A 21,774-nucleotide genomic window follows, 5' to 3' on the forward strand; every position below is an offset into this window, starting at 1 on the left:
ACAGAAGCCTAGACTCCACTCATGAGGAGTGTGCAAGTGTTAGCTTACCACCAGACAGGGCAGAGAGAGCTGTGCCCTCGTGGCTGCTGCCTTGCCACAACCCCCAGTCTGAGCCAAGTGAATGTCAAGCCCTGCTCACTCCAAGCCACAGCTTGGCCCTGGATCTAGGCCAGACAGGACCTGGGAAAATAATCTAAAGATGCAGAGGCTACCTAGGGCCTGGGGTGTGGTCTAAGTGGAACAGTGTCCATTGTTGGCAGTTACTTAAACAGCACCCCAGAAGCAGCCCAGACTTCTGATGGTAGTGCAGGTGCTTGAACGTCCATGACTACCATTCCATGCTCCACCTTTCCAGACAAGCAAACGCTCCAACCCCTCCCACTCCACACCATAGCCTTACACTAGATCTGAGACAATCACAACAGGGGAAAAGATGCAAACTTAGGCTACATCTGAGTGGAGTCACAGATGCCTACAGGGCAGCATATCAGCCCTCTATAAGCACCTGAGCCCCACTTGCTTCAGCACTCCCCACCTTTGGGTCAAAGGCCCAGTGCAAGAAGAAGGAAAAACACACACTTAAAGGAAGCAGAACCAGCTTGAGCCCAAATCTCAGGGCCTCTGCTCCAGCAACTTCAGAGCAGATCTCACCCCTGATGGCCACTAAGCAGAGTGGAAGTACATCTCACACCCCACACAGGCTCTAACTCCTCCATTACTAGCCACATTCCCTACCAAGGTGATAGAGGCCAGCATACCATGAGGAAAGATATGACTGGCATCCACATCAAATCCACCAAATGCACTGGGTACACACAGTCTGCACAGAGACACACCCACATAAGAACACCCCTTCAAGACCACAATAGGTAACTGTTTCACCCAAAATCATAGAGATACAGAAAGTTAAATACAGTGAAAAGGCAGAGGAACCTGCAACCTAAGATTGTCTACCCAGCAAGATTATCATTTAGAATAGAAGGTGAGATAACTTCTCTGACAAGCAAAAACTAAAAGAATTCAGCAATACTAAACCTACCCTAAAAGAAATGTTGATGGGTCTTCTCAAAATGGAAAAGAAGTAAGAATCTATCAGAAAGGGAAAAATCCCAATAGGAAAGACATATGTATGGGGATTGAAGATCACTTAAATAAGCCAGTACATAGATTAAAAGACAAAAAGTTATAAAAGCAACTCCTACTACAATAAATACTTATGGGATAAACATGAAGCTGTAAAAAATACATCAAAAACAAAATATAGGGGAGGGGAGTAAAAAACGTAGATCTTTTAGAATGTGTTCAAAGTTAAATGACTATGAGTTCAAAGCAAGTAGATATAATTATGAGTTAACATATATGAACCCCATGGTAATCACAAAGCAAAAACCTACAATAGATACACAACAACCAAAAAGAAAGAAACTCAAGCATACTACAAAAGAATATCATCAAACCATAATGGGAGAAACAAAAAGAAGAAATCAACAGAGGAAAAAATACAAAACAACTGGAAAACAAGTAATAAAATGTCAATAAGTACATACCTATCAATAAATTACTCTAAATATCAATGGATTAATGCTTTAATCAAAAGACATAGGATAGCTGATTGGTTAAAAAAAAAAGAAAAGACCCTTCAATATGCTGCCTACAAGAGACTCACTTCAGGGCAAAAGACACACACAAACTGAAAGTAAGGGGATAGAAAAGGATATTTCATGCAAATGGAAATGACAAGAAAGCAGGGCTAGCAATACTCATATCAGACAAAATAAAACAGAGGCTATAATGAAAGACAAAAAGAGCATTATATAATGATAAAAAGGGATCAATACAAGAAGAGGATATATACTCTTTAACATATACACACCCAATACAGGAGCAACTAAATGTATAAAGCAAATACTAACAGACATAAAGGGAGAAACTGACAATAGTACAATAATTGTAGGAGACTTTAACACCCCATGGATATCAATGGACAAATCATCTAGAAAGAAAATCAATAAGGCAATAGTGGTCCTAAATGACACAGCATGACTAGTTGGACTTAACTGATATCTTCAGGACATTTCATCCAAAACCAACAGAATACACATTCTTTTCAAGTGCACATGCAATGTTCTCCAGTATATATCACATACTAGGTCACAAAACAAGCCTCAACAAATTTAAGAGGATAGAAATTATATCAAGCATTTTTTTCAACCTCAGTGGTATCAATTAGAAATCAACTACAGAAAGAAAAACAGAAAAGAACAAACACATGGAGACTAAACAACATGCAACTAAATACCAAGGCTCAATGATGAAATCAAAGAGTAAATCAGAAAATACCTCAAAACAAATGAAAGTAGAAAACAACTTTCCAAAATGTGGGGGATACAGAAAAAGCAGTTCTAAGAAGGAAATTCATAGCAAGACAGGCCTTCCTTGAGAAATAAGGAAAATCTCAAACAACCTAACCTACCATGTAAAAGAATTAGAAAAAGAAGAACAAACAAAGCCCAAAGTCAGAAGAAGGAAGGAAATAATGATATCACATACAAATGGAATCTAAAAATTAATACAAATTAATCTACATACAAAAAAGAAACTGACAGAAAGATTGGTTCAAGATGGCGGAATAGAAGGACGTGTGCTCACTCCCTCTTGTGAGAGCACCGGAATCACAGCTAACTGCTGAACAATCATTAACAGGAAGACACTGGAACTCACCAAAAAAATACCCCACATCGAAAGTCAAATGAGAAGCCACAATGAGACAGTAGGAGGGGTGCAATCACAATAAAATCAAATCCCATAACTGCTGGGCGGGTGACCCACAAACTGGAGAACACTTATACCACAGAGGTCCACCCACTGGAATGAAGGTTCTGAGCCCAACATCAAGCTTCCCAACCTGGGGGTCTGGCAATGGGAGGAGGAATTCCTAGAGAATCAGACGTTGACAGCTAGAGAGATTTGATTGCAGGATTTCAACAGGACTGGGGGAAACAGAGACTCTTCTCATGGAGGGCACACACAAAGTAATGTGCACACTGGGACCAAGGGGAAGGAGCAGTGACTGCATAGGAGACTGAACAAGACCTGCTACTGTTGGAGGGTCTTCTGCAGAGGTGGGGGGTGGCTGTGGCTCACCGTGAGGACAAGGACACTGGCAGCAGAAGTTCTGGGAAGTACTCCTTAGCGTGAGCCCTCCCAGAGTCCACCATTAGCTCCACCAAAGAGCTGGGTAGGCTCCAGTGTTGGATCGTCTCAGGCCAAACAACCAACAGGGAGGGAACCCAGCCCCACCCATCAGCAGACAAGCTGATTAAAGTTTTACTGAGCTCTGCCCAGCACAGCAACCCCCAGCTCTACCACCATCAGTCCCTCCCATCACAAGCCTCTTCGATAGCCTCATCCACTAGAGGGAATACAGCAGAAGCAAGAAGAACTACAGTCCTGCAGGCTATGGAACAAAAACCACATTCACAGAAAGATAGACAAGATGAAAAGGCATAGAGCTATGTACCAGATAAAGGAACAAGATAAAACCCCATAAAAACAAAAAAATGAAGTGGAGATAGGCAACCTTCCAGAAAGAGAATGCAGAAAAATGATAGTGAAGATGATCAAGGACCTCGGAAAAAGAATGGAGGCAAAGATTGAGAATAGGCAAGAAATGTTTAATAAGACCTAGAAAAATTAAAGAAGAAACACCTACAAGAGTTAAAGAACAAACAAACAGAGATGAACAATGCAATAACTGAAATGAAAAATACACTAGAAGGAATCAATAGCAGAATACCTGAGGCAGAAGTATGGGTGAGTGACCTGGAAGATAAAATAGTGGAAATAACTACTGCAGAGCAGAATAAAGAAAAAAGAATGAAAAGAAGTGAAGACAGCCTAAGAGACTTCTGGGACAACATTAAATACACCACCATTCTAATTACAGGGGTCCGAGAAGGAGAAGAGAGAGAGAAAGGACCTGGGAAAATATTTGAAGAGATTATAGTCAAAAACTTCCCTAACATGGGAAAGGAAATAACCACCCAAGTTCAGGAAGCGCTGAGAGTTCCAGGGAGGATAAACCCAAGGAGAAACATGCAAAGACACATAGTAATCAAATTTACAAAAAATTAAAGACAAAGAAAAATTATTGAAAGCAAGAAGGGAAAAATGACAAATAAATACAAGGGAACTCCCATAAGGTTAACAGCTGATTTCTCAGCAGAAACTCTACAAGCCAGAAGGGAGTAGCATGATATACTTAAAGTGATGAAAGGGAAAAATCTAAAACCAAGATTACTCTCCCCAGCAAGGATCTCATTCAGATTCAAAGGAGAAATCAAGAGCTTTACAGACAGGCAAAAGCTAAGACAATTCAGCACCACCAGACGAGCTTTGCAACAAATGCTAAAGGAACTTCTCTAAGTGGGAAACACAAAAGAAGAAAAGGACCTACAAAAACAAACCCATAACAATTAAGAAAATGGTAATAGGAACATACGTATGGATAATTACCTTTAACGTGAATAGATTAATGCTGCAACCAAAAGACACAGGCTCGCTGAATGGATACAAAAACAAGACCCATATATATGCTGTCTAGGAGGGACCCACTTCAGACCTAGGGACACATAGAGATTGAAAGTGAAGGGATGGAAAAAGATATTGCATGCAAATGGAAGTCAAAAGAAAGCTGGAGTAGCAATACTCATTTCAGATAAAATAGGCTTTAAAATAAAGAATGTTACAAGAGACAATGAAGGACACTACATAATGTTCAAGTGATCAATCCAAGAAAAAGATAGAACAATTGTAAATATATATGCACCCAACATAGAAGCACCTCAATACATAAGGCAACTGCTAACAGCTACAAAAGAGGAAAACAACAGTAACACAATAATAGTGGGGGACGTTAACACCTCACTTACACCAATGAAGAGATCATCCAGACAGACAATTAATAAGGAAACACAAGCTTTAAATGACACAATAGACCAGATAGATTTAATTGCTATTTATATGACATTCCATGCAAAAAAACCATATTACACTTTCTTCTCAAATGCACATGGAACATTCTCGAAGATAGATCACATCTTGGGTAACAGATCAAGCCTCAGTAAATTTGAGAAAACTGAAATCATATCAAGCATCTTTTCTGGCCACAACGTTATGAGATTACAAATCAATTTCATGGGAAAAATTGTAAAGAACACAAACACATGGAAGCTAAACAATACATTACTAAATAACCAAGAGATCACTGAAGAAATCAAAGAGGAAATTTTAAAATACCTAGTGACAGATTACAACAAAAACACGATGATTCAAAACCTATGGGATGCAGCAAAAGCAGTTCTAAGAGGGAAGTTTATAGCAATAAAAGCCTACCTCAAAAAACAAGAAAAATCTCAAATGAACAATCTAACATTACACCTAAAGGAACTAGAGAAAGAAGAACAAACAAAACCCATAGTTAGTAAAAGGAAAGAAATCATAAATATCAGAGCAGAAATAAATGAAATAGAAACAAAGAAAACAATAGCAAAGATCAATAAAACTAAAAGCTGATTCTTTGAGAAGATAAACAAAATTGATAAACCAGTAGCCACACTCATCAAGAAAAAGAGGGAGAGGACTGAAATCAATAAAATTAGAAATGAAAAAGAAGAAGTTACAACAGACACCGCAGAAATACAAAGCATCCTAAGAGACTACTCTAAACAACTCTATGCCAATAAAATGGACAACCTGGAAGAAATGGACAAATTCTTAGAAAGGTATAACCTTCCAAGACTGAACCAGGAAGAAACAGAAAATATGAACAGACCAATCACAGTAATGAAATTGAAACTGTGATTAAAAATCTTCCAACAAACAACAGTCCAGGACCCAGATGACTTCACAGGTGAATTCTATCAAACAGTTAGAGAAGAGCTAACCCTTTTTCTTCTCAAACTCTTCACAAAAATTGCAGAAGAAGGAACACTCCCAAACTCATTCTATGAGAACACCATCACCCTGATACCAAAGCCAGAAAAAGATACAAAAAAAAAAAAAAAATTACAGACCAATATCACTGATGAGTATAGATGCAAAAATTCTCAACTAAACACTAGCAAACAGAATCCAACAACACATTAAAAGGATCATACACCATGATCATGTGGGATTTATCCCAGGGATGCAAGGATTCTTCAATATACACAAATCAATCAATGTGATACACCATATTAACAAATTGAAGAATAAAAACCATATGATCATCTCAGTAGATGCAGAAAAAGCTTTTGACAAAATTCAACACTGATTTATAATAAAAAAAACTCTCCAGAAAGTAGGAATAGAGGGGACCTACTACAGCATAATAAAGGCCATATATGACAAACCCACAGAAAACATCATTCTCAATGGTGAAAACTGTAAGCATTTCCTCTAAGATCAGGAATAAGACAAGAATGTCCACTCTTGCCACTATTATTCAACATAGTTTTGGAAGTCCTAGCCACAGCAATCAGAGAGGAAAAAGAAATAAAAGGAATACAAATTGGAAAAGAAGAAGTAAAAGTGTCACTGTTTGCAGATGACATAATAGTCATATATAGAGAATCCCAAAGATGCCACCAGAAAACTACTAGAGCTAATCAATGAATTTGGTAAAGTTGCAAGATACAAAATTAATGCACAGAAATCTCTGGCAATCCTATACACTAATGATGAAAAATCTGAAAGAGAAATTAAGGAAACATTCACATTTACCATTGCAACACAAACATAACATAAACAAAACACAAACACAACACAAACAAAAACATAAACCTACCTAAGGAGGTAAAAGACCTGTATGCAGAAAACTATAAGACACTCATGAAAGAAATTAAAGATGATAAAAACAGATGGAGAGATAAACCATGCTCTTGGATTGGAAGAATCAACATTGTGAAAATGATTATACTACCCAAAGCCATCTACAGATTCAATGCAATCCCTATCAAATTACCAATGGCATTTATTACAGAACTAGAACAAAAAAATCTTAAAATTTGTATGAAGACAGAAAAGACCCCGAATAGCCAAAGCAGCCTTGAGGAAAAACACTGGAGCTGGAGAAATCAGACTCCCTGACTTCATACTATACTACAAAGCTACAGTAATCAAGACAATATGGTACTGGCACAAAAACAGAAATATAGATCAATGGAACAGAATAGGAAGACGAGAGATAAACCCATGCACATATGGTCACCTTATCTTTGATAAAGAAGGCAGGAATGTACAGTGGAGAAAGGACAGCCTCTTCAATAAGTGGTGCTGGGAAAACTGGACAGGTACATGTAAAAGTATGAGATTAGATCACTCCCTAACACCATACACAAAAATAAGCTCAAAATGGATTAAAGACCTAAATGTAAGGCCAGAAACTATCAAACTCTTAGAGGAAAACATAGGCAGAACACTCTATGACATAAATCACAGTAAGATCTTTTTTGACCCACCTCCTAGAGAAATGGAAATAAAAACAAAAATAAACAAATGGGACCTAATGAAACTTCAAAGCTTTTGCACAGCAAAGGAAATCATAAACAAGACCAAAAGACAACCCTCAGTATGGGAGAAAATATTTGCAAATGAAGCAAGGCACAAAGGATTAATCTCCAAAATTTACAAGCAGCTCATGCAGCTCAATAACAAAAAAATAAACAACCCAATCCAAAAATGGGCAGAAGACCTAAATAGACATTTCTCCAAAGAAGATATACAGATTGCCAACTAACATGAAAGAATGCTCAACATCATTAATTATTAGGGAAATGCAAATCAAAACTACAATGAGATATCATCTTACATTGGTCAGAATGGCCATCATCAAAAAATCTAGAAACAATAAATCCTGGAGAGGGTGTGGAAAAAAGGGAACACTCTTGCACTGCTTGTGGGAATGTGAATTGGTACAGCCACTATGGAGAACAGTATGGAGGTCCCTTAAAAAACTAAAAGTAGAACTACCATACGACCCAGCAATCCCACTACTGGGCATATACCCTGAGAAAACCATAATTCAAAAAGAGCCATGTACCAAAATGTTCATTGCAGCTCTATTTACAATAGCCAGGAGATGGAAACAACCTAAGTGTCCATCATCGGATGAATGGATAAAGAAGATGTGGCACATATATACAATGGAATATTACTCAGCCATAAAAAAGAAAGAAAATTGAGTTATTTGTAGTGAGGTGGATGGACCTAGAGTCTGCCATACAGAGTGAAGTAAGTCAGAAAGAGAAAAAGAAATACCGTATGCTAACACATATATATGGAATCTAAGAAAAAAATTTAAAAAGGTCATGAAGAACCTAGGGGCAAGAAGGGAATAAAGACACAGATCTACTAGAGAATGGACTTGAGGATATGCAGATGGGGAAGGGTAAGCTGTGCCAAAGAGAGTGGCATGGACATATATACACTACCAAACATAAAATAGATAGCTAGTGGGAAGCAGCCGCATAGCACAGGGAGATCGGCTCGGTGCTTTGTGACAATCTAGCGGTGTGGGATAGGGAGGGTGGGACGGAGGGAGATGCAAGAGGGAAGAGATATGGGAACATATGTATATGTATAACTGATTCACTTTGTTATAAAGCAGAAACTAACACGCCATTGTAAAGCAATTATACTCCGATAAAGATGTTAAAAAAAAATAAAACCATAAGAACACTATGATCAGTTATATGCCAACAAACTGGACAACGTAGAAGAAATGGACAAATTTCTACAAACATACAGCTTACCAAAACTGAGTCAAGAAGAAACAAACAATTTGAAAAGACCAGTCACTAGATGTGAAATAAAATTTACAATTAAAAAAAGACTCCCAGCAATCAAAATTCCAGGATGGGACAGCTTCACAGGGGAATTCTATCAAATGTATAAAGAACTAATAACTGTCCTAATCAAACTATTCCAAAACTTTAAGAGGATGGAACACTCCCAGATTCATTCTACAAGGCCACCCTTACTGTGATACCAAAACCATGCAAAGACACTACAAAGAAATTAAATTACAGGCCAGTATTTTTGATGAATATAGATGTAGAAATCTTCAACAAAATATTCACAAACTGAATCCAAGAATACATAAAAAGGATCATATATCATGATCAAGTTGGATTTATTCCAGGTCACAAGAGTTGTTCACATTCACAAATCAATCACTAGGATCCACCACATTAAGAAAAGGAAAGATAAAAATTATGATTGTCTCTATAGATACAGAAAAAAATATTTAACAAAATTCAATATTTATCATAAAAACTATCATCAAAGTTTGTATAGAGGGAACATATCTCAACATAATAAAGTTCATTTATGACAAACCCACAGCCAAATCATACTCAATTATGAAAAATGAAAGTTTTTCTTTAAAATCAGGAACAAGACAAGAATGCCCACTTTTGCTGCTTCTGTTTAACATAGTATTGGAAGTCCTAACCACAGCAATCAGACAACAAAAAGTAATAAAATATATGCAGATTTGAAGAGGAAGTGGTAAAACTGTCACTATTTGCAGATGACATGACACTCTATATAGAGAACCCTAAAGTCTCCACCCAAGAACTATTAGAACTGATGAATTCAGAAAGGTTGCAGGACACAAGAATAATATACAGAAATCTGTTGTCTTTCTATACACTAGTAATGAAATATCAGAAAGAGAAAGTAAACAATCCTGTTTATAATCACATAAGAAAATAAAATACTTAGGAATAAACTTAACCAAGGAGGTGAGAGACCTGTACTCTGAAAACTATAAAACACTGATAAAGGAAATTGAAGATGATCCAAAAAAATGGAAAGATATCCCATGCTCTTGGATTGGAGGGAGTGATATTATTAAAATAAACATACTACCCAAAGCAATCTACAGATTTAAGCACTCTCTATCAAAATACCCATGACATTTTTCATAGAATTAGAAAAATAATCCTAAAATTTATATAGAATCACAAAAGATGCTGAATTGCCAAAGCAATCCTGAGTAAAAAGAACAAAGCTAGAGGCATAACCCTCCCAGACTTCAGACTATACTACAAAGCTACAGTAATCAAAACAACATGGTATTGGCACAACAACAGACACATAGATTAATGGAACAGAACAGAGAGCCCAGAAATAAACCCACACACTTATGGTCAATTAACCAATGACAAAGGAGGCAAGGATATACAATGGAGAAAAGACACATAGTCCAGGGAAAACTGGACAGCTACATGTAAAAGAATGAAATTAAAACATTCTCTAACACTGTATGCAAAAATAAACTCTTAATGGATTAAAGACCTAAATGTAAGACTGGAAACCATAAAACTCCTAGAAGAAAACGTAAGGGTAATGCTCTTTTACGTAAATTATAGCAATATTTTTTTGGATCTGTCTCCTAAAGCAAAGGAAATAAGAGCAAAAATAAACAAATTGGATCTAATTAAACATAAAACCCTTTGCACAACAAAGGAAGCCATAGACAGAGCAAAAAGACAACCTACTGAATGGGAGAAAATATTTGTAAATATTTTTTACAAGGGATAAGGGGTTAATAGCCAAAATATATAAACAGCTCATACAACTCAACTCAATACAGCAAAAAGAAACAACCCAATCAAAAAACAGACAGAAGACCTGAATGGATGTTTTTCCAAAGAAGACATACAGATGGCCAACAGGTATATGAAAAGATGCTCAACATCACTTTCGACTTAGTAGAGAAATGCAAATCAAAACCACAATGACGTATCACCTTACACCTGTCAGAATGGCCATCATCAAAATGTATACAAATAACAAATATTGAAGAGGATGTGGAGAAAAGGGAACCCTAGTACACTATTGGTGGGAATGTAAGCTGGTGCAACCACCATGGGAAACAGTATGGAGATTCCTCAAAAAACTAAAAATAGAACTACCATATGATCCAGTAATTCCACTCATGGGTATATATCTGGAAAAAATGAAATCACTAATTCAAAAACATACACACACCCCAATGTTCATAGCAGCACAGTTTACAGTAGCCAAGACATGGAAGCATCCCAGGTTCCCAGATGATTGGATTAAGAAGATATGTTTTATATATATGGTGGAATATTACTCAGCCATAAAAAAGAATGAAATTCTGCCATTTGCAGCAACATGGATGGACCTAGAGAATACAATGCTTAATGAAGTAAGTCAGACAAAGACAAATACTGTATGATATTACCTATATGTGAAATCTAAATAATAATACGTATGAATGTACATGCAAAACATAAAGACACACAGATAGAGAAACAAACTTGTGGTTGCCAGAGGGAGGGGGGGAAGGACAAGTTGGGGATATGAGATTAACTGATACAAACTACTATATATAAAATAGATAAACAACAAGAATATACTGTGTAGCATAGGAAATTGTGCCCATTATCTTACCTGTAATGGAGCATAATCTGCAAAAATACTGAATCAGTTGCCATATACCTGAATTTAACACAATATTATAGATCAACAAAAAATAAATTAATTTTTAAAAAATAAGAGTAATGTGATAGGTTTCATATAGAATAAAATGTCCCTTGATAGTAAAAAAAAAACTGGAGTATGGACAAAACAGTGCAGGAAAATCAAGAGGTATGCAGCCATGAGTTTAAAAGGACTTATGTTAAAAGGGTGGTAGTGAAATAGAAAAGAAAGACAGAAGGAAAAGATATTTCATGGAAAGACTAGATTATGACTTTGGTATATGGTGGAATAATGAAAATGAAAAAAAAAGAAAAATCAAAAGAACCTGAAATTTTGAGTCTTTGATAATTGAGGGAACTTGGTGACTTTAAAAATCAAAAAGAATGCAATGAAAAGGTACAGGTTTGGCAAGATATTATTAAACATCATTTGAGCCTTCTGAGTTTAGGGAGTAAATATCCAAGTAGAAATGTATAAAACTAGTTTGACCTAAGATGAAACAAGAGGTCAAGGCTATGGAAATAAAATTTAAAGTCCTGATTGTGTATGTTGCTCAATTTTTATGTGTACTTATGTCTCCCCAACCAGATTGTAGTATTGTAGAGAACAATGGCTAAATCTTACACATGCAGATATTCCCTATGGTGCTTTAGCTCAGTGCTATGCATGTTGGAGGTATTCAATAAATACTTTGAATAGAGAAACATCACTGGCATAATGAAAACTTCTCAGAGGATATAAACTTGACCTGAAGTTTAATAGATGAGAAAGATATTCATCAGAGACATTGAGAGGGAACTCCAGAAACAGGGAACTCCAGAAAGAGGGAACAAGTAGTGTGTGAAAAGGAAAGAAGGTATGAAAGGACATGTTGTATTAAGGGAGCTGAAAGTAGGTCTTCATTTTGTGGGTTTTTTGTTTGTTTTTATTTTATTTTATATAGCAGCATAGTTGATTAACATTGTATTAGTTTCAGGTGTACAGCAAAGTGATTCAGTCATACATATACATGTATCTATTCTTTTGCAATTTATTTTCCCATTTAGGTTATTACAGAATATTGAGTAGTGTTCCCTGTGCTATACAGCAGGTCCTTGTTGGTTATCTATTTTAAATAAAGTAGTGCATACATGTCAGTCCCAAGTCTATCCCTCCACCCCACCCTTCCCCGCTGGTAACCATAAGTTCATAGGTAGTTCATTTTGACTAGTGTGTACAGTGAGAAATTGTAGGCAGTTAGGTTGTTTAGAAAGGAAACCATGAGTTAAATCATGAAGAGCCTTGTTAAGGAGTTTGTCCTAAAAACAATTGCTGAAAAATTTGAAGAAAGCATATAACATTTACATTTTAGAAATATTGCCAGAATGAGAAAGAGTAAGGTAAGACTAAAAGTGGGAAAATCAGATAAAATGGTACTTCATTTAATGAAAACAATGGCTTCTTAAGACCTGTTTAGGAGGTAGAATCAATGTGATTTGGTAACTTTTTAAGAACTGAAAGGTGAATGGGAGGAATCAAGGATGACTCTGGAGATGGAGTTTGGTCAGTTAATGGATAGTGAAATCATGTATCAAAATAAGGACCATTCAGTACAAAGAGGTTTAAGGGAGAGAGTAACTGGAAGGATGATGATAAACTGAGTTTAGATACTTATGGGCTACTCTGGAGTCAATTTCTCATTTGTAAGATGTCTGGGCCATGAATATAGATATGATAGCTGTCAATGAATGGATGAAGTTAAAGCCATGGTTCAATACCTACAAGTGGGGGTCTTGGTTCAGCTAAACAATCAAACTCCCATGACTACAATAGACCAGGTTTGGCCTCAATTACAAGACATAAAACATTGCATGTCGATAGGCAACATTCTTCAACAGGAAGACTTCTCATGGCATGCCACAAAACAGTCAAAGTGCTGATCTTTGCTGTGCCCCTATTCCCACAAGTGATGATATCACAATGAACAGACAGCCACCCTGGGTTTGAAATCCCATGTTCCAAACAGAAGCCAATATTTCTTGTAATGGCTCTATATGAATAGCTTCCATGCAAGAGATATGTCCAGTTATAAGAATTACCACACTCAGGGAAACCTAAAGCTATAGCTTCCTACCAGGTATCTATGATTTATTCACAGTTGTCCCAGTACAGATACAGTTTACCAATAAAGGGTCATTTTCTACATAGTCAATGTGCCTGAAACACAGTTCAAGTCCTGCTAGTAATCCAGGGAACAGAGTTAGAAAATTAACCCAAAGTTGAATTGGTCCACAGAGGATGGATTTTATTAACCCTTCACTCACATACAGATACAGATAAGATCACACAGACAGTATAAATAAGATTACACACAGAGTATGGATATATAAGCAAATAAGAGGATGACATAACTCTCAAAAATTCCAGCATATCCAAGCAAAGAAAGAGGAGCTCAAAAAGACCCTGAGAAGAAACAACCAGAGAAGTCAGAAAATAACCAGAAATGTATGATGATATGGAAATAAAGGGAACTAAAGTCAGGAAAGATAGTGGTCAAGAAGTGTCTAGGTCTACAATTAGGTCAATTAGTTAATCGCTAGCAAAAGCAGTACATTGGAACAGTAGAGGCAGAAGCCAGATAGCAGTAAGTTAAGGAACAAATGGAAGTTGTGGCAGTGAACACAGTATAATTTTAGAGTACTCTGTGGAAAGTTTTATCTGAAAAGGAAGATGACAGACAATTAGTGGGGGTGGTGGGTTAGGGTCAAGGGGAACTTAGAGTGATAAAAAATTCCAAATCATTTAGTATAGAAGTAATGTGCATTTTTGTATACAGGTTTTCTTCACTATTAGATTTCTTTTTCTGCATATTATTACCCTTTGTGTTATCAGACATTTTCAATTAAAAAAGCTCTTTTGCATTATGAATGAAAAGATAGACTTTTTTGTTCAACAATGTCTCTTCTAAGATTTCCTTAAAGTCTTAGAAGAGATAACGCGTTGGACAATTTTGATTTCCCTGTAGCAAATAAACATATAGTTATTATGCCAAATCTTGCTAGGACCACTATACCAACTTTGTTTTATGAGAAATTATCTCCATTCTAAATTAGAATACATAGTTTTCAGTTATTATTGTAATATACTATTATGACTATACTTCATGATATTTATATCTACCTATACATACACACACATAAATTTTATGTGTTTGGAAAACAAATATATACAATTTATAGAGAGAACACTATTGTTTACTTATTTAAAAGTTGAACTCCTCTCCACAGATAACTAACAGTATTAAATCATGTATGTGAAAATGCTTTGTAAACTATAAAATGCTATACTATAAATATGACAGCTTGGAATATTAAAGATCAAGTATTAGGTTAATAGAAATATTTATATGTACTGTTATTGAAAATATAATTAAACTACAAATACTTATAAGCTATTGTCACATTAAAAATACATTTTCTATACAATATAAGCCTAAAATGTGTTAGAGAATAAAGTAATGTCAAGAAACAGGGAGCTTCCAAAGAAGGGGAGGTATATCAGTACTCACAAATGATTGTTCTAACGTAGAAAATATTAGTGGTAGATTAAAATAATTTAAGATGTTGTAATGTGATAATCTAAAGGAGAAAAAAAGTTGTATGAAAAAAATGGAGGGCATTCAATGCTTAAGCCTCAAGAAAAATCAGAGACTTATGTCCATATGAAAATAAAAGCTACTTAGGAAATAATGAGATATAAGAATATTAATAAATGACTAATAAAATAAAAGCCTTCCATCACAACCAAATACTTATCACAAAGATAATGTACTTGACCATTCTTCTGGTAGATGTAGGGTAAAATAAGCTATATTTTCCCCATATTTTTATACTTTAAAATGATGTTATTAGATATCTATCTCCAATATCCATGTATTTGTGGTGAGACAGTTGATCCTGAACCACAGGCTACCCTGAGAAATCTGACCAGAGCTAAGCAGTAATCTATTTGACCTCTTTTTGCCCTTTGTACCAGTACTTTAAACCAGATTTTCTAGCCCATATTCATTATCTTTATGACTATAAGACTTCTGAAAGGTGAAAATACTCTAAGAGCAAGGAATGAGAAAGGGGAACCTGAATAAGTAAGCTATGTACATTTCTCAGCTCATGAGAGGACACTGGGTGATCAGAAGAACATCATGCATGGACCCTCAGAACAAAACATAATATGAATTGAAAGCCTCGAGGCAGCCCAATAAATCAAAAAACCATCTTAATAAGGCTGTCTCTCTACTTCCTGTTCAAATGCTTTTCCACCTGTGCAGATCCATTCCTACCTGTCCAGCTGTCTCCATACCTGATCCCCTCTTACCTAATCAGCTGTCTCCTTTAAGAGCCCCATTGCTGTCCCACCATTCCCAAATTCTTCCTAGCTATCCAACTGTTTCTCCCACCCACCAGCCCCATACCCTGCCTATCTGTCCATCTGTCCCCTCTACTCTTCCAAAGAACTTCTTACCAGCCCCATTACTGTCCTACCCAATCAAATATCTTCCTCGCCCTCCAGCCCCAGTTACTTCCAGCTTTTCTAGCAGTTTCCCTCATCTACCAGCCCCAATTCCTTCTGGCCCAATTCCTATTTACCCCACCCACCCCGAGGTTCACCAGTCACTCCTGATTCTGACTCAAAGAGTAAGTTATTTTACAAAACTTTCAGACCCAAACATTTCCTTCCAGCACAACTTTCTACCCCAACCACTCTAATGCTGGCCCTTGTTCATCGTTCCCTTCCAGCTCAACTGATTGTTTCCCCAAACCCTTTGGAAGGTCTCCCTGTTTTGAAGCCTTCCTGTTTGTCCAGTCATCCCCCTCATCAACCTATCCCCACTCTTTCTTCTATCACTCCATTGCCTGAACATCCTGCTAGCTTAGATCATTTTCAGTCAGTCCAGCAATCTGTTCCACAAACCATAACATTATCAAATCTGCCCCAGGCCTTTGTAGATCATCCACCTACATCAGTTTTCTCCCATCCACTTCCCTGTCATTCTCCAACCTCTTCTTTGTCTTCATCTTCTACTTCTGTATCGTCTTCTTCATCCTCTATACAGTTTCCTTCCTCCTCATCTGTTTTTTCCTCTCCTTCACCTTCCTCTTCTACCTCTCCATTCTTAGCACTTTCATTTTCCCTCTTTTCTCCTCTCCTTTGCATTCATCTCCCTCTCTGTATTTGCCTCCAACAAATTTAGATTTCCCGCCTCCAATTCCTCCTGTTTCTTCTTCCTTTATGATTTCTTCTTCCCATGCTTCACTCTTCCTCTCTACCTCCCCATCTCCTTTTATTCCTATCCATTCCTTCAATCCTCCTCACGAATTGAAAGTAGAGAAGAGAAGAGAAGCAAGTGGAGTAGAGAAGAAAGAAATAGAGAAGAAAAAGTTGACAGATGACAACTTTAAAGGTAAATAAATTTAGTTTATTAGGTATTTTGTAGATTTAGCAATACTTCATTTGGGAATGGTGACTGAAGTGGAAGGAAGATGTAAGAGTATAAGAGTAGGAAACCTAAAAGCGAGAGAGAGAAACATAGTCTCAGTGTTCAGGAACTTGTGCTAGGTACCTTTTTGCTCTTGTTGATCCCTCTGTGGTCACAAAATGATAGTCAGGAATCTAGTAATCATTGACTTTGACTATTCCAGTCTGTCCAAATAAAGATATATATGGGTATTGGAGATAGATATATGTCACATGTGGCCATGTGTCACCTTCCAAAACATTTGAATCCTCATTGAACTGGGAATAATTCCAATGAATTGGGAATAAATACCCTTGGATTCTCACTACTGGCCCTAATGCAACAGCAGTCAGCTATTTGATATACTTCACCCCCCAAAAAGAAATTATTCCTTTGTTCTTTTCTTTTTACTTTGTACATATATTGAAATGTTACATGCTATAAGTTTCCAGAAGATGCGAAATTCTAAAAGAAGATGATGTCATCCACTAATAATTTGCGGATGGCACTTTAACACACTAAAAATAAAGGTAGCCCCCTCTGTGGCATGAAAACCATGCTTATATTTGTGGTACAACTGAAAATAAATATGTACACTCTTCTCCATGCAATAAAATCCAAGCTTCCAAAACTAGTAAAGTTAGATGGAAATTCCTGTCTACCCTAACAAGAAATTTTATTTTCTATCTGCTTGAATCTTCAACCAACTCTATTAGGGTTATAGGGATACCTACCATCCATGATATCAACTCAGAACTAAGGGTATGCAGCATATCATTATCCAGATAGGAATTCTCTTAAAGAGCTGAGGACTAACTCTATACATCTACAGGAATTACTTCTATATCTATCCCAAACAGTAGATAGAGGAATAGGATTTAATAATCAAAGCCATGAGTAATTGGATATTCCTACATGAAGACGGAGTGCTTTATTGGCACTGTAATCTCACATCCATTTTTATTCTACTGTAGACTCCTTGAAATTCCCATTCTAATATGTCTATATATTTCTCCAATATCCTTATATGTGATTATCAGGACACACACACACACACGTGCACACACACACACACACACATACATACATATGAATATATCATATGTATGCTAACTTTATTTAAATGTACTAAACATTTTTTTATGTATGGTTCACAGAGTCATAGATAATTCCTTGCCTTCATCATTGTCAAAAAATGATCACAAGCGTCAGAAACATCTATCCAAAATCAATTCTGATAAAGAAATGAAGGAAAACAGCAAGGCAAACTTGACTACTAACAAAGATGCATTCCAGCTTAAACTGGAGGAAACTCAGAAACTCCTAGAAGATCAGCATCTAAGCAGTTTGCAAGTATGAAACTCTAAATACATTATTAATATTTTAATATCTAGCAATAATTCTGTCCCATTTTTGCAGTGTTCTCCACTAAAGAAATGTATACCACTAGCCAAGGGTATGTTTGGATGAATCAGCACAAATTCATCACAGATACTAATGAAATAAGTTTTTAATATTTTTTAACCTTTTACTCCATTTTTCTCTCTGCTTTTATTCTTATTTTTCCATCTCTCATATTTAGAAAAATATGCTTTATGGATGCTATTTTCTGAAAAACATGAAAGCTATTTGAAAGTATAATGTAATATAAGTAACATTTTTAAAGACTGGATTATAAAAAGCAACTTGAAAATTATAATACATATGGACATAAGGTTCTTAATGAAAATATGGCACAATTAGCTAGAAATGGTATCTCTATTCTGACTCTAATATGGTATTTACTTTGGTTTTTCCCACAAATGAGCATGAAGTTCATACTACATTTCCTGAAATATTCATGCACTTTATTTTTTATGAGTAATTACACACAGTTATGAGATTCTTAGTAGGCTGATATAAAGATTGAATTCATAACCTTGGCCTAATTTATCCAATAACTGAGCAATTGTGGCAAGACTAGAAAAGCGAAGCAGGAGACTACTTCTGGCTATGATGAAGTGCCTTCCTGCCATAAACAACTATAATTCTGAATAAATAATATGAAACAATTATTTTTAGACAGTATAGAACAGGTAGTATAACATATGATCACGAAAAATAAGGGAAACAAATGAGGTAAGCCCTATGATCACATAAGCTTTTGACCTGTACATGTCCTCTGGAAAAGCCTAAAAAAATTCCACAGGTATTCCAACTACCTGTCAAAAAAAAAACCCAACCCTTTCTAAAGAAGATTGAAATCTAAACATTCAGCATAATGTTCACAACGTCCAACACTCAATCAGAACTTACTAGACATATGAAAAAGCAGAAATCTATATGGCCCATAACCAGGAGAAAAATTAGCCAATATAACCAGACACATAAATGACAGAAATAACAGAATTATTAGGCAAGAATTTAAAATAACTTTTTAAATATTTTCAAGGAATTAAAGAAAAATGAACATAATGAAAATGAAATTTTTGGAAGAACCAAATAGAACTTCTAAATCTGAAAACGTATTATCTGAGATTAAAATTACACTGGATGGACTTAACAGAGCAGGGATTACAGACAAAAAGATCAGTGGACCAAAATCATCCAAACTGAAGCACTGGGAGAAAAAAGACGGAAAAAATGTACAACAAAATGTTAGTGACCTGAGGAACAATATCTAAATCTAACATACATTTAATTTAAATCTCACAAAGGGTAGAGGGAATCTTTAAACAAAACAGTGGCTGAAAATGTTTCAAGCTTGATGAAACTATGAATCCACAAATCAAAGAAGCTCAACAAACTCCAAGAAGGATAAGTGTGCACCCATGTGCATGTGCACACACACCCCTCATAAAAGCACATGAAAATTAGATTAAGCTAGAGAGGGGAAAAGATGTATTACGTGCAGGTGAACAAAGATAAGATGGACCATACTAATTTCAAGCCAGAAGGCAGTGAAACAATATTTTTAAAGTTCTGAGAAAAAAAAATACGAGCAACTTATAATCTATATCTAACTAAAATGTCCTTCTAAAATGAAGGCAAAATAGGCATTTCAAACAAACATCAGCTGAACACCACTATATTACACCAGTATCTGCACTATAAGAAATGCTCCCAGAAATTTTTCAGGCAGACTGAAAATGATAACAGATGAAAACTCAGATCTATAGTGACAGAAAACAGATTAGTGGTTGTTAATGGGTAAGTATTGACTACAAAGAAGCATGAGAGAAATTTCAACAGATGGAAAGGTTCTAAAATATTTCAGTATGATGGTTATGGGTAAATAATTTTTCAAAACCTATCAAACTATACATTTTAAATGACTGCATTTTATTGTAGATAAGTATATCTCAATAAAGTTGATTTAAAAACTAAAACACAAGGCATGTTAAGTCTAGTACAGTTTATATCAGTAACTTACAAGCAAAACTTGAAGCTGATCATAATGTTTCATTTTTTAGTATAAGAAAATTTCTGAGGGAAAAAATAGTATAATTTAGTGAAATCAGAAGTTGCTGAATTTCTTCTGAGGTGCTTTGGGAAATGAAGCCATCACAGACCTATGCGAAGATAAATCTCAAAGCCATGAACATCACACTTACAGCTAGAAGGACCTTCTAACCCAGATTTCTATACCTCATTAGATGCAATCTCAAAGAAATTCATATTAGAGTCATAGAGGTTTTAGGAGCCTCATTATCAATTAATATAACTCAATTCCAAAAACAGGCACTGAAGAAGCTGTGCTTTGATTTGTTCTAGTTAGGTAGAGTGACCATCTCTTTAAAAAGATATCACAGTACTGAAGGATGTGACAGGCAGGGAGTAAATGCTAGTAATAACAAACTCTTATGAATCATTTTCAAAACATTTCACAATAGTATATCAATAAGCATGAACTATACAAACTAAAATATTTTATCTGTAACTGATTTCATTGGTTTCTCAGTTTATTTGGGGGGCTAGAAAAATAATAAATTTTTGTTTAATACCAAAATATTTAAATTTTCTAAAATTTTAAGGGAACTAATTTTCTTTGAGTCCAGTTAACTTCTTGACTAGATTAACAATTTTAAGTCTTCTTGAATTTATTTCTACATATGTGATACAGATTAATGCATTCTAAACATATGTTATATATGTGAGAAATTAGAAATAGTTTTAAACATTGACTATACTTTGAAGTGATCATGAAATTTTATTAAAAACTGATAATTTCCATGAAATTTCATTGAAGTAGCGATGAGAACACGTAAGGAATTCATAGAAATTATTACTGTGCTAAATCTCCAAAAAAGAGTCATTAAAATCAATCCTAAATCCACATTAGAGTTACCTGGGGAATTTAAAAATAATAATAATACCACCAGTACCTGGACCCCATCCAAGTACTCAATCAGCAGGACCTGGCATGTTTTTACAAAGCTTCTTATGTGGTTCTAATATGCAGCCAGAGTTGAGAACTCTATTATACAGACCATGAGATTAACTTTTATAAAAAATGTAGCCTTACCAATAGGAAGCTCATATTAGAGTCATAGGGCTTTTAGGAGCCTCGTTCAAGTCCAGTGAAGGTTTCAGGAAAAAAATACCATTTGTAAATAACTATTTTTCAGAATTTCACATGCCATTATGAAATCTTCAAGAAATTCCATTCTCTGAATGGAATAGCAATAGCAAAATTATTTTTTAAGCTATAACTATGGCTAAGATAATTAAGTAATTATCAATACTTTAAGGTGAAGAAATTAAGGCACACACACTTTATTGTAAGTCTTTGTTGGCTCCCTCTT

At 35.6% G+C, this 21,774-nt stretch overlaps 1 protein-coding gene across 1 annotated transcript in view; it reads left to right on the forward strand.

Moving 5' to 3' along the window:
* CEP126 (centrosomal protein 126) overlaps positions 1-21,774 on the forward strand; it is a 111,379-nt gene that overhangs the window by 49,253 nt on the left and 40,352 nt on the right. Inside the window, 1 exon segment of the mRNA XM_007448563.1 lies at positions 18,148-18,343. Coding sequence (XP_007448625.1) covers positions 18,148-18,343 — 196 coding nt within the window.

Source organism: Lipotes vexillifer, unplaced genomic scaffold, assembly GCF_000442215.2.
Source record: "Lipotes vexillifer unplaced genomic scaffold, Lipotes_vexillifer_v1.1 scaffold593, whole genome shotgun sequence".
Classification (NCBI taxonomy): Eukaryota; Metazoa; Chordata; class Mammalia; order Artiodactyla; family Lipotidae; genus Lipotes; species Lipotes vexillifer.